Genomic DNA, 17817 nt, shown 5'->3' with positions numbered 1-17817 from the left:
TTTGGTAGAGGTCAAGACAGGGTTAGTTAGCTAAAGTAATTGACACTAATATTATAATCATCTTTAGTCAGAGAACTGCAGGTGTTGCATATCCAGGTATTTCTCTTATCTTGTGATAAACACTACGGAGCAACAAGGTAATTGAAGTTAATTCCAAAGTTCAGCAAAACTTTTTCTAAAAATAAATAAGATTTTAAAAAGTATTTAATGTCAACACCTAAATCATTTATTTTGATACTTGCAACTTTTTTTCTTTTCTTTTTTTTTTTTTTTTAAACATATGATACATTCCAAATTTTACAAGTAGTCCACAGATATTAAAGTTGTAGCCGATTTATTACAGGTATTTCTTCCCTGATACCAAAATTATGTTATATAAATATTTCTACCATGAACATAAATACATGCAAAACAAATCAGAAAAGAAAAAGTTTAAGTAAGAATGACTAAATTTACAGAAAACAGGATAAATTGTGTACTTTGCTATTTTTTGCAGCCATAATTCCATCAATCCATTCAACCCTCTGCATCTCAGAAAAATGAGAAAAATGCCTTCTATCAATGTTTTGATTTACCCAGAAAATCTGTCAGTGTAATGAATTGTGGCAGATACCATTTTGTTATTTCTAGAATATCTATGCCCATGATAAAACTGATTTTTTTCAATGCCATTTTAACTAAGTTCCCTAGACAGGTGGAATAAAGCAGAAGCAGCAAGCCTTTCAGTAAAAGAAATAGTGTTGCAGAAAAAAAAAATTTATGACATGCACAGCAAGAAGTTGATATATAACTAAGAGGAGGAAGGGTAGACTGATGGAACTTTAATGCTGATTTTCTTTCTGCAGATTTTGCAGCTCTCTTATAAAAGAGTGAGGTGTATATATGACGATCAAAGAGACATTAGAGACAAGAATGTTGTATCTAATACCAGCTTTAAGAAATAGGAGTTGATAATTGTTCAGTTTGCCTATTTTGTATTGTCTACATCTTAACACAAGACTATTTCCGAGCCTGTGGAGAATTGTCCTGTACACTGTAACATATACAGAATTATTCTGAAACATTAAATCTGTAAAAATACAAACAATCCAATCAAGCCTATTGTAAATAAAGACAGCAGCCACAGAAAGGATTGCTTGTCTGGGCTGAAGAGGAAATCAAAAGCAAGCCTCAGTAAAAGAATCACTTTGATTATTAAAACTCAGGACTACGTATATAAATTGTTTGAATAACTTACCAAAAACTTGGAAGGCATTAAGTCTATGGATTTTCTATCAGAAAGTATGTCATTCAGAGATTTCTTGAGGGTCTAACATTGCATTTACTACATACAACTATACCTTCAGGCACCCACATACCAAGTGCAAAATCTGTGCAGATATAGAATATATTTATAAAATATACTATAGACAAACATCTTTACAGAGCTTTAGTCAAGTGTCTACTATGTCAGAAAGTAAATGTACTTGAAGGTACAACTGAAAGGAAATGAACAGGAGCAAACAAGTGCTCTGTGACAGATGTCCTTCATATACAGAGAAAATGATTCATTTTTGTCTGAGAGTTTCTATTTGAAGACCTGAAATTAGGAAACCGCAATAAGATGTAGGTGGGATTTGCACCTTCAAATATGGAAGTCAAAAATGAAGAAAAATGTGACTTTTTTTAATATATTGCCATTGTCTTAAGACATCTTCTAAAACACAATGTCAACCCTTTAAATTTGGGAAAACAATCACATCATGAAAAATGAAAAGGTTTCCCCACTATATTAAAATTGCAAACCACACAATAGGTGTAAGGAGTGCAATGCTCCAGAAATAGCTTTAAATTGAACTGTTTTACTTGTAAGATAGTGCTAGTTCTTTTAGTAAAAAGAAAATCAACTGGAAGGCAAAAAAATCTGCAAGAATACAAATTAAAAAATAAATTTTAGATACACCGAGTTTAAGAGTTATCCATTGATGCAGACAAATACATCCATTTGCTACATTATTTTCATCCTTACTTTATTCCATTGCATGTACACAGTTTAAGTATTAAAACGTAGAATAATAAATAAAGTAAACCGGCTCAGATTACTAGCAAAGGGCAAAACACAATCCATAATTGTGCTTAATCTAGTCTCCATTTCAGCAGTTTTTTCCCCTCTTGTAGTTCATTAGAAAAATCAGAGTCAGATTTCCAAGAGTCATTCTTTTGTCCCACAAACTTAAGTTCATTTGCCCAGGTTCTATACCCCAAGAGGTTTCATGTGAAGGAAGCACAGTGCAAATAATACTACTAGTAAAACCTGCTTACATAGAAAAAAAGTTTACATGGTTATTGTAACCAGGAACTTTACAAAATAAATTGGAAAACAAAGGTTAACTAGAAGGACTGGAATCGTCTCTTTATTTTCCTCAAATTTTTTTTTCCCTAATCCCTCTTTTGTTTGAAAAACTTACTGGGTTACAAAAATCATCATAAATAAAGTTCCAGTCTTCAGATGATAACCAATTATAAATGCTGCCAATCAATGCCAACTAGTGTTTGATTTGCTTCTTGTGCGTGTCCAATTTCTTCTGTGATACTGTGCTGTTGCCAGAGTTTTTGAATCTTTTTAAACCGTTCTTTGCACAAGTGTAAGGGATTTCCACGCCTGAAAAAGAATACATTTATTAGGAAACTTACAATTGTGAAGTGTTATAGAGCAGTTACATACTCACAAATAATACACAAAACAGTTATATGATCTTTTAATGTTACTGTATGTATAATACTTTCAATGCAATTTTTGCAACAGAGTCGATGCCAAAGTAACTTAATCCTGTAGTATTTTGTCTGACCCCCTACAGTCACAAAATTTTCATCTTGTGTAATGAGCATAATTAAAAATGACAGCCCTTTACATTTGTGTAGATACATGTCATCTCTTCAAGATGAGGAGAGATACTAACTTAGTTTTGGGCCCTATGCTTCCACACACTAGGGGGCATATTGGAGAAAAAATAATCTATAAAAGCAGAAGAAATTAAGGTGAGAATCATGGCATGCTTCTCAACCCCACTACATTTGGGCTATCTGGTTATAGGTGATGTATGTATTAAGGCAAACCTGGAGAAAACTGCTTAGGGAAGGCATGTTCCCCTCTGAAGCCAGTGGAAATAGAGGATCAAATTGTCAGGTGCAATGAGGCCACTATATAGTCAAATACCACCAGTGGTATAGCACAAGCTTCATTTATCTGACCCAGGTAAGAATGACCTTGGCAGGAGTGTATCAGGCAATGCATAGGCAAATACACTATTTTCCTCATCTCCTGCCAGCATTGTGGACAAAAGGTGACACTGATACAGAAAGGGGTGGGGGAACCCACCCTCATGACACAAAACTTGGCCTGTTTTAGTTCCCTGTGACTGTTAAATGGTGGCATAAGTTACAAGCAGCCCCAGGGCTGGGAGAACAGCAAGTACAAAGCAGCACCAGGATTAGGGCAATATAAAGGTGAGCTTTAAACAATCTTTGTATGCCGCCACCACCAGCTTACAATTTATGATTCTGACCATTTGCAAGGATCTGGTTCCATTATCTATAAGGGTAAATGCTACTGAACGCCAAGCTACCCCCTCCCCCTAAGATTAAAGACTTCAGCACAGAAACCAGCATGCAGATCTACTTTAAGTCAACTTGGAACAGGAGGTTTTCATCTGATATAGACATATATACATAATTAGCTATATTTAATAAACAAATTGTGCATAAAAAGTAGGATATATATTTGTCAATAGTATTGTCTATGGAATCTCAGAGATGCTGAGACATTATTCAAGAATTTACCCCCTTCAGGAAACCTCTTTATACCAGGCAAATTATTTCTCATCAGAGGTTTCTAACAAAGTAAATATTTTTTTAAAAGGTTTGCTTTAGACATTACCGCCACACACAACTACATTATTGCCCAACCTTAGCAGCTTAGTTATAAATTATTTAATATATAACTAAGCTTATTATATGAACCAACTGCTTTTGAGGGTAAAAAAGTGTTTCAATGAACATTTTAAAATCTGTGCTAGAAAAAGTACCTGAGTCCCTGGTCCGTCTCTCCATAGTCATCAAGATAGGGAGGAGCATAAAAGCAGCCCTTTGTTTTTCCAGCTAAAAATAGCACTTGACATTCTCGTACTCTGCACAGAGAGAGCGCCAAGACATTTTGGTCATTAACTTTATGATGTGACCACATTTTTGGTATTTTCACAAACATTAGCTTCTTGCAACTCTAACGTATCTATGATTCTGTATAATCTGCACATACTGTGGAATTTAAAATGTAAGTTTTAAACCATCTGAAAATATTTATATCCCTCCTACGCCATATAATAAAATAGTTCAAACAAAATGTTGTTCCACATTTTATCTGTTACAGCATAATTATCAGCGTTCCTGAACTAATCTATTTGGAAGCTACTTAAGAACACTGCAAGAAAATACATCAGTTTTGCTTCTCATTAACAAATGTTTAGGAAAAACCTGAAACAAATTGTGTGATCTAATCCTTCAATGCACATGTATTGTTGTGTCAACAGTTGGGGCAATTATTATAACCTGATGCCACAGTTTTATTCCTGTGAAATTAATTTAGAGCTAACTTTTACATCAAAGTTATTTTCATGACTTCTGAAAAATAGAAAGTTTACCATGATCATTTCATTTATTTCCACTGAAATGTTACACAATACATGGCACACATCCTTTTTCTGATTAGCTTTGGACCTTCCAAGAGATCTTATTCCATCAAAAATAAAAACTCCTAAAAATTCTGAAGTGCAACGAAGATAAAAAAAATACTCTATTTTTTGTGCAACTATTAACTAACTTCTTTTCTACGAACATCATTGTCCTTACATACAGTGCAATGACAGTCACATTTATAGAAATATTCACTTCATGCCCACGTACAACATGTACCCTATTAATAAAAATTTAGATACAATGAAGTCCTTACCTGAGAAATATACCCACTCCAGAACCACATGCATATGTATGTGCAGTACAGGCTCCAACATCTTCCCCTTCTAACTCTGTTTGACAACAGTAACTCTGAGAACATAGCATGGTCCCACATACAAGGCACAATGTTGGTGCTCTGCTTTTATCACCACCTGATTTTGGACACCTTTACATAAGCAAACAAAAAAAATCCATACAGGTAGGTGAATACAGTTAAATCTTTACTATGGAGTTATAGTTCAGTACTTTAAATGATAATCAATAGATTCAAATTTATTCTGGAAACTTCTCCAGTTAAATGAAGTTACAGATTCTAAATTCGCCCCTCCCCCAACACTTCCACTTTATGTTTCATTGACATAAGTAACTAAGATAAGGCACTTTAGCAGAAAAGACGGCAGTGAACATGTGCCATTTACTTTATGATTTTCTAAACAATCTTTTCAAGGCGCTCATGCTAGAAGATTTTCCCGTTCATCAAAAGCAACAAATGGCTTTTAAAGCTCACCATCATAATTGCATAAAAAACTTACGAGAAATTAGATGCTTGATTAATGAGGCAGCTGTAATCATCTGGAAGGTCTATTAATTTGTTAGATTCTCTTGCATAGCTAAAATGAAACAATCACATGTTTAACAAATAGTGGACACAATCATTGCAAACTCATATTTCCCCAAGTGTTACCTCAGTAACAATCTTATGTAAGTGATCAACACTCAATTTTGTCTTCTATATCTTACACCAGTCTCCATATCTATGACAAAACATTAAAATGGCATGTGGGGGTAAGAAATTTGATATAAAAATTACTTGTGAACACACATTTCTTTAAATGTTCTATGATTTAATATAAAATCAATGTAATAATGTATATGATTACCTGATAAGTATTGGTGGAGGCATGCTGGAACCACATTCAGTCCCAGTGCTATGTTAAAGGACACTAATGAACTTCTAGTGTGCATCAGCAGGGTTTACATAGACCAATTAATGCACAAGTTAGTGTGCTTTAGATATCACACCCTTCTTGATTGCAATACCTCACCGCATAGATAAGCCCTTACTTGATACTGTTCCATTTGCTGTTTCATAGCACTACTCACAAGCCTTAATTTTCTTCCTCTCTGCGCACGTGAATAGTTAAACGGCAGCCCATTTTTAGCTTGATGTGATAAGCCTCAAACTGATATACCACAAAGGAATCCAACCTCCCACAATTGAAACATACTAGATTTGGTTTGCATGGAGTCATATTTTTGTTATTTCTCCTTTATGGCTCAAGAAAAGTCCTAGAATTATATATTCTTTCATTTGCATACTTTAGACAGTGTTTCATCCTGATACACGATAGGATTATATGAACATTTCTCCTGCTAAGGGATCAGAATTTTATACGCAAGTCTCTGATACAACTAATATTGTTTTGAAAGCAGCCATTCTCCAATTCTGCTACAAGGAGTACATTTGTGTTTCTTTTCTTCCTTACCAACACTGAATATTTATATAATTGGGAAATCATGAATATTAATGTCAAGACCTTTTTATTTTCCCTCCAGATTCTACACTAGTGGTTCTCAACCTGCGGCCTGCTTGCAGCCTAATCAGCACAGAGTTGTGGCCCATGTAACATCTTCAGGGCCATACACGTACAGTAAAAGCTTTGCTATCCGGCATGTGGGAGGACTGGGGGGTGCTGCTAAGTCAAAAATTCCAGTTAACTAGGTGTTATACTTACCAATGGAGGAGGGGAGTTTGGGTGCAGGAGTGGGCTCAGGGTTAGGGGTTGGGGCATGGGAGGGGTGCGGGGCACAGGCTCTGGGAGGGAGTTTGGATGTGGGAAGGGCCTCAGGGCAGGGGTTTGGGGTGCCAGATCTGGGCAGCGCTCACCTTGGGCAGCTCCCCACAAGCAGTGACATGTCCCTGCTACTCCTAGGCGGAGGCGCGGCCAGGCTGCTCTGCGCGCTGCCTCCACCCACAGATGCCGGCCTCGGCAGTTCCCACTGGCTGCGGTTCTTGGCCAATGGGAGCTGCAGAGCCAGTGCTCGGGGCAGGGGCAGCACACAGAGCCCCCTGGCTGTTTCTCTGTCTAGGGGCAGCAGGAACATGTCGCCGCTTCCGGGAAGCTACACAGAGCCAGGTGGGGAACCTGTTGGTCCCGCACCAACCGGACGTTACTACAGCTTTCCAGTTGGTAAAGTGCCGGATAACACAGCTTTTACTGTAGTGTGTATATATATGTGTGGATGCAGCCCACATAACCCAGAGAGAGCTGCATATGCAGCCCACAATGGTAAATAGGTTAAGAACCATTATTCTACACAATGTGAGTTTTAATAATGTTAATATCTTCAGAAACAATAAGACAATCTATAAGGTTGTGCAATCTAAGTTCAAGGTTGTACAAGAAGCAGTGCACTGTGACATGCTGAGAGATAAAAGACCTACCACCGGATTAACCATCTGTAACCTGCTTATCTGTTCATTAATAGTATAGGATGAACAACAGAAACAGATGTAAAAAAATTCCTAACAATCAAATGGGGAAAAAAAAAAAAAAAAAACTTTCAACTATTCAATTAGAATATTATAACTTGAAATTATCTTCATTTTAAAACTGGTAGTCTATCATTTAATCAACTGACTGAATAAATACACCTCTACCCTTATATAACGCGACCTGATATAACACGAATTCGGATATAACGCGGCAAAGCAGTGCTCCGGGGGGGCGGGGCTGCGCGCTCTGGCGGATCAAAGCCAGTTTGATATCATGCGGTTTCACCTATAACACGGTAAGATTTTTTGGCTCCCAAGGACAGCGTTATATTGGGGTAGCGGTGTAATGTACTGATTTTTGTCATAGCTGGGTATTAATCCAGCATTTTTATGTACAGGCTTAAGAAGAAAATTCATTTAATACCATTTAGTACGGAACTTAAGTGTAAAAATAAGTTTTCATGATAGAGTTTTACCATTTGTTTGTGTGTTAAATTACTTGAATAGTGAGGTACCAATATTTAGCCTCCATTCTGAGTAAATAAACAATCTTCTTTAAAACTGCTAGGCATTAAAAACATCCTGAGCTTCATTTAATTGTTTTATGAGTAGAAATACATTTAACAGACCAGACAATTTTGCTTTCAAATGTCTACCTGATTTCAAAGAAAAAAAAGTTTTGTTTCTTAGAGCAGACAATTTAAAAATAATTTTACATATCAGTTGGAGGTTAATTAAATGTCTTTCAAACTGATATGCTCTAGCTCAACCAGTGGTTATGGGCTTGATTCAGGAACTTCTGAATGAAATTCTATGGCCTGAGTGTTATGCAGGAGGCTAAATGAGATGGATTATAATGATCCATTCTGGATTCACAAAAATCTCTGAAAATTTAAACAATATTTCACTCTCCCTATATTTAATTAAATATATCTCAGTTCTTCGGGGGGGGGGGGGGGCGGGGGAAGAAGAGGAAATAAATAACTTTTCTCCTCCATCCTAAAATCCCTCCATACTCACCTTATGGCTTGTCTTTTGCCTTCCAGGTACCTTTTTACTTCATTGTCACTACACCAACTTCAACAGAAAAAAGATGCCTTTTAGCCTTCATTAGACAGTACTATAGAGGAACAACTACTAACAAGTAAAAAATATAGTTCTATTTGTTATACTTTCCATCCCAAAAGACTTCTTCCATAAACTTCTGTATTTTACAGGTAATTTTAAAAATACATTCATCTTTCTCTTCCAAATATATGCATTACTGGGAAAATATTTACACTAATTTCTGGTGTAGCATACTTTATGTAGGAATTAAAGAAAAAAGTTTCATACCTTTCTACTAATGTGTTCATAATTTTGCTATTTTCTTGAAAAAGGCAAATGAGGTTGTTTGGCAGGGAAAGATAGCTACATAAATGCTCAAATTGGCTTGCCCCAATTACTGTAAATGCAGAAAAAGACAGACAATAAATAGTTGCATTAGCAAGATTTCACCAACAGTAAATAAAACAACCCTAACCGGGGATTAAAATTAAGCCTATAATTTTGTCATCGATATTTTTAGTAAAAGTCAAGGACAGGTCACGGGCAATGAAAAAATTCACAGAAGATGTGACTTGTCCCTGACTTTTACTAAAAACATCCCTGACAAAATAGGGAGGGAGGAGGGTCCAGCACCATGCCCCACTGCATGCAGCAGCAGCAGCGAGCTGCAGCCCCCCACCCCTGCCCAGCAGCTGGGAGCTGGGGATCCCCTGCCACCAAAGGTGCTGGGGAGGGATCCCCCACCCCTGTCACGGCGGTCTCTGGAAGTCACAAATTCTGTGACTTCCGCGACCTCCCTGGACATACTCGTAGCCTTAATTATAATGCAAAAGTGTGACTTCCCTCCCCCCGCACACACACTGCACATTAAGATGTAGTGAGAATTTAAGGCTGGTCAGAGGTGCCAGATTGAAAGTCCTGGAGACTGAAGTTCTCTATTTATTCACAAAACAAATATAGGACAAGCAATGGTAGTGCAAATAAGGTTGCCAGTTAGTGCCAGGTATGGCTCATGAAATGAGCCCCCTGTTAAGATGTGGTCCAGATTGAAAAAATTGGAAAGCCCACTTATGTAAAACAGAAGTTCAGGGAAGAAGGGAGTGTTTTTCACTCAAAGTCTTGCATACAGTCCAATACACTGGAGGGTAGGGATAGATATGCTGGAGGGTAGGGATAGGGTCCAGAGTGACCTAGACAAATTGGAGGATTGGGCCAAAAGAAATCTGATGAGGTTTAACAAGGACAAGTGCAGAGTCCTGCACTTTGGAAGGAAGAATCCTATGCACCACTACAGGGTGGGGACCGACTGGCTAAGCAGCAGTTCTGCAGTGAAGGACCCAGGGATTACAGTCGACGAGAAGCTGGATATGAGTCAGCAGTGTGCCCTTGTTGCCAAGAAGGCCAACAGCATATTGGGCTCTATTAGTAGGAGCATTGCCAGCAGATCGAGGGAAGTGATTATTCCCCTCTATTTGGCATTGGTGAGGCCACACCTGGGAGTACTGTGTCCAGTTTTGATCCCCTCACTACAGAAGGGATGTGGACAAATTGGAGAGTCCAGCGGAGGGCAACAAAAATTATTAGGGGGCTGGGGCACGTGACATACGGGGAGAGACTGAGGGAACTGGGGTTATTTAGTCTGCAGAAGAGAAGAGTGAGGGGGGATTTGATAGCAACATTCAACTACCTGAAGGAAGGTTCCAAAGAGGATGGAGCTAGGCTGTTCTCAGTGATGGCAGATGACAGAACAAGAAGCAATGGTCTCAAGTTGCAGTGGGGGAGGTCCAGGTTGAATATTAGGAAACACTATTTCACTAGGAGGGTGGTGAAGCACTGGAATGGGTTACCTAGGGAAGTGGTGGAATCTCCATCCTTAGAGGTTTTTAAGGCCCAGCTTGACAAAGCCCTGGCTGGGATGATTTAGTTAGTGGTGGTCCTGCTTTGAGCAGGGGATTGGACTAGATGACCTCCTGAGGTCTCTTCCAACCCTAATATTCTATTATTCTATGAAAACTATCCTTTACTCTTTTCAACATTTTGTTGAGGAGCCATAACTCAAGGAAATGTTACACAGCAAGAACTAGTCTTGATAATAGCCTATATGAAAAAAACCACTGACTTTAATTTTAGTTCAGAATTAAAATATCAAATAATTCAATTTTAAATATGGGGATTCTAGAGTAGTGTGAGTTCATATGTGCCTTTTCTTTTTGATTATGACTAACACCTCCAGACTTATATTTAGACCCTATATGAACCATAGCTGCAACTGAGCTACGGTTGTTGCTATCATAAATTCAACTTAGTGTTACACTATGTTTACACTCTCACATTTGAAAATTAATTCAAAATTAAGGGCCTGCTGCTAATCTCATTGAACTCAAAGGGAGCAGGAGCAGGTCTCGTACGAGAAGAATGCTGAAGGTAATAAAGATGAAATTTCAAACAAGCAATGAACCTTTACTTCTTTTTAACCACTAGAATATCAATTTCATGTCCTATATTATTTTGAAACACAAAGATACAACCGTGCAAAATTATTTGGATTTTGCCTATTTTTAATTAAAAAGTGACTTTTTAAAAACTAAAAAAAACCTTTTCTGTTGCTTTGCAGTTTTGTGCAGATATAGTCCTGAATCATTAGTAAGTCAGCATGTTTTAATTTCAGCTACTACAGAAAGGAAAGTTTAATGTGGTTTATTTTCGTTAGCATTTAAATCATTGTTTTCCATGCCATTTATAAAGCTGTCCCTGTACATCTAGCAATAAATGGACATTACCTTGAATTTCTGATGGTGCTGGGACTCCATTTAAATAATGGAAAAACAAAGCAGAGCATCTCAGGAAAGGCGTAATTCCAGCTTTTATACTCCTGCACAGATGCCAGCCTGAGGACATTTCTTTCAAGGCACTTAAAACAGAAGGAATAAAATTACTGTGTGTGTGTGTAAAATGTTATGACTAAGTTAAGAAAACAGAGCTAATATAAAGCTGCTGGGCTAAATAACAGTATGTTTAATAAAAGTTAGACCATACTTCATATTGAGCAGTTTTTGACTTTGGCTGAAACAAATGTCAGGTAAAGAGAGTGTTTACTTTGAAGCTAACACTAATGGGAAGATAAATATTTATGAATCTCTAATTTCAACAGATAACACAATAGGAATCAAATTTGGGAGAAGCTGAGTGGCTAAAAAGTAAATAAGTTCTCGGAACTCAGCTGCAAACTATCAAGATTTATTTACATATGCCAAATGGCTGATCAAAATTATTCTACAGTATAGTATTACTGAACTCTAAGGAGATAAATTACAGAAATTTTCTGATTTGTCATGTGACTTTTTTCAGTCAGTCATGAACCAGGATTAGTTGGTAGCACACAAGGAACAAGAACTTTTGAATTTAAAATCTGATTCTCTTAACAGCATCAGTACATCAAATTCAGCCTTTATATGGTGTTACAGATGGGTGGTGGGAGCAGGAGGGAAACAATGGTTGTGTAAACTAGAGATTATCATTTTACCTTCCTGTATGCTGGCAAAGAAATTTATACAAAGTAAGCACTGCTACTTCTTCTTCACCATTAGGGTTTTCTTGGTCCATGCCATTTTCTTCTGAAGAGCAAAGAAAAAATAAATCAGGTACAATTCTAAACCTAGAAATCACTTAATTATTTTTAATGGACAAATTTTTTTTTTTAGAAATAGTTGAGAGAGGAGGTGAAGCTCTGAATACCACAGGTGCTTATAAAAGAAGCATTAAAGACCCGGCTATATTATCATCGGTATCAAACATCTAAACTAATGACGTAAACCAAATTTTGACAAGAAGGCCAAGAACAAACAAGTGAAATGCCCCATTAGAAAACAAGCAAAAGATTGTTTTGTCTCCTCCCAGGGATCAGGTCTGGCTGCCAATGTCACACAGAACAGATCTTTTTTGCACAATATACCATACCCAGTCCCTCTTGTTACATGAGTACTAAAAGCAGGAAGCATTAATTCCTTTCTTTAGTAAGCACAGATTATTTTCTTCAGGAAACAAAAGTTTAACCCAGCCTATGCCATAAACTTTTGCCAGCACAGTTATGCTGGCTGGGGGGTGGGGGTGGGGGGGTGATGTGTGACCAATAAAGTATGCTTTTAATTAGCACTAAGGGTACTTTGCTGGTACGAAATAGCAGCATAGCTATACTTTCAAGTGTAGACCCAGCATTAGTGTTCATTAAAAAAAAAAAATGATAGTGAAACAAAAAAGGAGGTATTACCTGTTGATGAAGTAAGTAAAATTTGTACTATGTGTGCCATTGTGACAAGATGAAAGATGTGAAGATCTCCAGTGCCAAGACTAACCCCTGAAAAATCCTGACAGTATATGGCAGGAAAAGAGAGCACCAAGCTTACCTGTAATAGAGAAAAATAGAGAGTGTAAGAGAATGAATGTCTTCCCCCTTCCGTGCCACAGCCTCAAGAATCAGTCAGTTTTTTCTTGACGTCATCCTTAGTGCTGCAGTACATTCGATGGGACTAATTTTAAGACCAGTTAAACCATTCCTTCACGTGACATAGGGATAACTATCAAATAATGCAGGGTTCATAACATTCCCTGCCTTTTTTCCCCAAGTCGGAGGATAAACTGTAATATAGCAATAAATATTAAAAAATCTAAACATCTGTGAGAAGGTATCCTAACTTGCTGTATTTTTTCCTCAAAACTCTTGTGGTTATGAAGAAAATACATAGCTGCAGCTTTGACATATAAAAGATGCCTAAGGATACATCTACACTGCAAAAAGCCCTGCAGTGTCAGTCTCAGAGCCTGAGGCAACTGATTCGAGCTTAGAGTACAGGGCTGAAAGTGGCAGTGTAGCTGTCCCGGCTTGGGCTGGAGCCTGGGCTCTGAAACCCAGTGAGGATCTCAGAGCTGGGCTCCAGCCTGAGCAGGAATATCTACGCTGCAATTTTTAGCCCCATACACTCATGGGGCTCACACTATCTCAGCTGACCCAGGTTTTGAGACTCACTGCCCCATGGGGTTTTTTTGCAGTGTAGATGTAACCTATACGATCAAAGGTGTAGGTGTATTCATTTTGAAAAACTTACCAATAAATGAAACATGTCAATATCAAGAATGCATGGAAGATTTCCACTTTTTTCATTAGGCACCAGTGCTGAATATATAAAAAAACAAAAATGTATTAATTACACAACAAACAAGCGGCACCGATTTTTGCTACAGAATAGACTATAGTTATCTTAATTGTGTGTTAACGTTTTAGGTATCTACTGACAAGTTCTTTCAGGTTTTGATGAGGAATAAATTAATTCAAGAACTTGCGCACGCTGCTGGAGCAGGTTCTATTCTAGTTTCCAAACTTTATATTTCAACTGAAATGAGATAAAATAATTTGTATAAAACTGTATAGTACACTCTGTTCTGATTTTCTTTTGGTTACAGCAGGACTGCAATAGAAAAAGTGGTGGTACTCTCCCAAGCTCTGCCCATGCGAGTCACCAAAATGAGACACTGCTCACTGTAGATTATGCAGACATTTAAAATACGATTATGCAGCTCTCTGAACTCTGCTCGGCTACTTGAGCCTGGTTCCCATCTCTGGGCTTCAGTGTGTCCATAATCTCTGCAGCGCTCTTTGGGACAGGCACCTTCTTAATAAGGGAAAAATAAATAAGTTGTGGTATCTCGACTTATCGCACCAAAAATGAGACCTCACTCTCAGAAATCGTGTAAATCTGTGAATTTTCTCTCCTATTTTATAAGACTAATTACAATGCTAAAATTTAAATTAACTCAGAAGCCCAGTGATGACGACACCTCGCTGAGATGAATGGGGAAAGTGACACCTCTCAGAGCTATTGTTCCAGCTGAGATCACATTTTTGAGATGGTCTGTGCTACAGATTCACTTAAAAAACAGCTTTGATTCTGGAAAATAAGATAGCAGCTGATATGAATATGGCTGTGAATCAGCTTAATATGAGCCTTGGTTTAAACCCCTGCTTCGGCACTAGTGATTCCCATAGTTTTAAATTTTACTTTAAATAAATGTAACCAGTGGAATGATAATGCTACTAACAAAACAGTATGTTTTTTTTTAGTGTACCAAATGCAAATTTAAGCTTAAAATAGCAAACATACAGTAAATATAAATCAAGTACTCCATGCAATAATAGAACATCACCCATTTTGCATGGAGAGTACCTCCATTTAAAAGCAAAACAAAAAAACCAACCTCCTTGAAGATACAACCATCTATTATTTAAAGCAACATCCACAGAAAAATATCACAAAGCATTCCCTTGGAATATCTTTACCCCAAATAGTAAAATCCAGATAAAGATCATAATAAAAATTTTAGCCACAAACTGTACAGTAACGTAAGCCACCACACTTGAGAATATTTTTATGCTGACAACTGCAAATACTCCAAGTGAAGAGGTGATTTACTGTTTCCAGAGCACTTAATCTTCCCTTAATAACCGAAGAATACTTAGGCAAATTTAAAGAGCTATTGTTATTTGAAAACAATTTACTACTTGACGATTCCAATACCTTCAGATTATAAGTGCTACTGTTTTGGTAAATTCAACATAAACCCATATAAACACCTACCATCATTTTTTTTTTTAAATTGCTATCAGAGATTTAGTACTGTAAGTGTTCACTTTTGGCTGTAGTACTGCAGATGTCAGCAACTGATCCACTTCTATTGATTCTATCAATAACTTCAGGGTATATATGAATCTCAACATTTTCTGAAAATAGCACTTTTTGTATAGTACAGCCCCTACAAGCCATCCCATCTAATAAAAAACGATTACTCACCTTTGTAACTGTTCTTCGAGATGTGTTGCTCATATCCATTCCAATTAGGTGTGCACGCGCTGCGTGCACGATCGTCGGAGAATTTTCTACCCTAGCAACACCTGGTGGATCGGCTGTGGAGCCCCCTGGAGTGGTGCCTTCATGGCGCCGGATATATACCCCAGCCGACCCAGCACCCCCTCAGTTCCTTCTTGCCGGCTACTCTGACAGTGGGGAAGGCGGGCGGGTTTGGAATGGATATGAGCAACACATCTCAAAGAACAACAGTTACAAAGGTGAGTAACCATTTTTTCTTCTTCGAGTGCTTGCTCGTATCGATTCCAATTAGGGGACTACCAAGCCTTACCTAGGCGGTGGGGTCGGAGTGAGACATCACTGAGTGCAGAACTGCTGATCCAAATGCAGCATCGTCTCTGGACTGCTGTACAAGCGCATAGTGAGCCGCAAAGGTGTGGACCGATGACCAAACCGCCGCTCTACAAATGTCCTGGATCGGGACGTGAGCCAGGAAGGCAGTTGAGGAGGCTTGGGCCCTCGTGGAGTGGGCGGTGAGGCGCGGCGTCGGGGAACAGGCCAGGTCGTAGCAAGCACGAATGCAGGACATGAACCAAGAGGAGAGACATTGCAAGGAGACTGGTAAGCCTTTCATCCAGTCAGCCACTGCAACGAAGAGTTGCGTCGTCTTCCTAAACGGCTTTGTATGCTCAATATAGAGAGCAAGGGCCCTGCGTACATCCAAGGAGTGCATACGCTGGTCTTGACACGTGGTGTGTGGCTTAGGATGGAAGACTGGGAGACATATCCTGGTTCACATGAAAAGCTGATACCACCTTGGGAAGAAAGGCAGGGTGGGGGCGAAGCTGCACCTTGTCTTTATGGAAGACTGCATATGGAGGCTCAGACGTGAGCGCCCTGATTTCAGAAACACGCCTTGCTGAAGTGATGGCTACAAGGAAGGCTGTCTTCCAAGATAGGTAAAGGAGTGAGCAGGTAGCCAATGGCTCGAACGGGGGACCCGTGAGCTTGGAGAGAACCAGGTTAAGATCCCACACCGGAACCAGTTGACGTTGCTGTGGGTATAGACGGTCTGAGCCCTTGAAAAAATCTGACGACCATTGAGTTAGAGAAGACCGAGGAAGCGTGTTCTCCTGGGTGGAACGCCGATATAGCAGCCGGTGTACCCTGACCGAAGATATCGCCAAGCCCTGCTGTTTTAGGGATAGGAGATATTCAAGTATAAGTGGAATTGACGCCTGCAAGGGGGGCGTGGCCCGCTGCTCGCACCAACAGGAGAAATGCTTCCACTTGGCCAAGTAAGTGGTCCGTGTAGAGGGTTTCCTACTTCCCAGCAGAATCTGTTGCACGGGATGTGTAGCTCTGTCTGATTCAGCCATGGAGCATCTATGCCGTAAGGTGGAGCGATTGCAGGTTGGGATGACAGAGTCAGCCGTGGTCCTGAGAGATCAAGTCCGGGCACAATGGAAGCGTGATCGGAGTCTGTACCAATAGCTCCAGAAGCGTGGTGTACCAGTGCTGTCTTGGCCAAGCTGGAACGACTAGAATCATACGTGCCTTGTCTCTGCGTAGCTTGAGCAGTACCCTACATGGCACTTCCTGTTGGCGCGTGAGGCGAACAGGTCGACCTGGGGAAATCCCCACCTCTAGAAGATGGAATGGATGATATCCGGGCGAATCGACCACTCATGCGTCTGGAAGGATCTGCTGAGACGGTCCGCTAGAGAGTGTTCTGGACTCCAGGGAGAAACGATGCCATGAGATATATCGAGTGGGCAATGCAGAACTCCCACAGGCAAATGGCCTCTTGGCATAGGAGAGATGACAGAGCTCCTCCTTGCTTGTTGATGTAGAACATGGCCGTGGTGTTGTCTGTGAGGACTGACACGCAACGGCCATATAGGAGACCGAGAAATGCCTGACAGGCTAGGCGCACCGCCATCAGCTCTCGAACATTGATGTGCAGAGCTAGTTGGGATGCGGTCCACAGGCCCTGTGTATGGTGCTCCCCGAGGTGAGCGCCCCAACCTAGAGATGAAGCGTCCATGACCAGGTACAGGGACGGTTATGGGGCGTTTAACAGCACTCCTGTGCAAACCGCCTTGTGGTCCAGCCACCAGGTGAGAGAGGTCAAGACTGAGTTCGGAACCGCGACCACCATGTTCAGGTTGTCCCGATAAGGACAGTACACCGATGATACCCAGGCCTGAAGTGGGCGAAGCCGAAGTCTGGCATGCCTGGTTACGTAAGTGCAAGAGGCCATGTGTCCCAACAGGCCGAGGCACGTCCTTATCATGGTGATCGGGAAGATCTGGAGTCCGTGGATGATGTTTGTGATGGTGTGAAACCGAGTGTCTGTCAGAAGAGCTCGGGCGAGTCTGGAGTCTAAGACTGCCCTGATAAACTCTATTCTCTGGGTTGGCTCCA

At 39.6% G+C, this 17817-nt stretch overlaps 1 protein-coding gene across 3 annotated transcripts in view; it reads right to left on the bottom strand.

The window, feature by feature from the left end:
• Nucleotides 1-203: 203 nt before the first annotated feature.
• UBR2 (ubiquitin protein ligase E3 component n-recognin 2) overlaps nt 204-17817 on the bottom strand; it is a 109995-nt gene continuing 92381 nt past the window's right edge. For all 3 annotated transcript variants that reach the window (XM_005301245.5, XM_005301244.5, XM_065589533.1), the window contains 10 exons: nt 13636-13703; nt 12801-12936; nt 12057-12147; nt 11314-11444; nt 8822-8930; nt 8507-8563; nt 5523-5600; nt 4985-5155; nt 4065-4166; nt 204-2641 (listed from right to left, as the gene is read on the bottom strand). In XM_005301245.5, coding sequence (XP_005301302.2) covers nt 2500-2641; nt 4065-4166; nt 4985-5155; nt 5523-5600; nt 8507-8563; nt 8822-8930; nt 11314-11444; nt 12057-12147; nt 12801-12936; nt 13636-13703 — 1085 coding nt within the window. In that variant the 3' untranslated portion in view covers nt 204-2499. The remainder of the gene's footprint in view (nt 2642-4064; nt 4167-4984; nt 5156-5522; nt 5601-8506; nt 8564-8821; nt 8931-11313; nt 11445-12056; nt 12148-12800; nt 12937-13635; nt 13704-17817) is intronic.

The sequence above is a fragment of the Chrysemys picta genome, chromosome 3 (genome assembly GCF_011386835.1).
Source record: "Chrysemys picta bellii isolate R12L10 chromosome 3, ASM1138683v2, whole genome shotgun sequence".
Lineage (NCBI taxonomy): Eukaryota > Metazoa > Chordata > Testudines > Emydidae > Chrysemys > Chrysemys picta.
The sequence above is the reverse complement of the archived record's forward strand: the minus strand, read 5'-3'. Positions and strand labels throughout refer to the sequence as shown.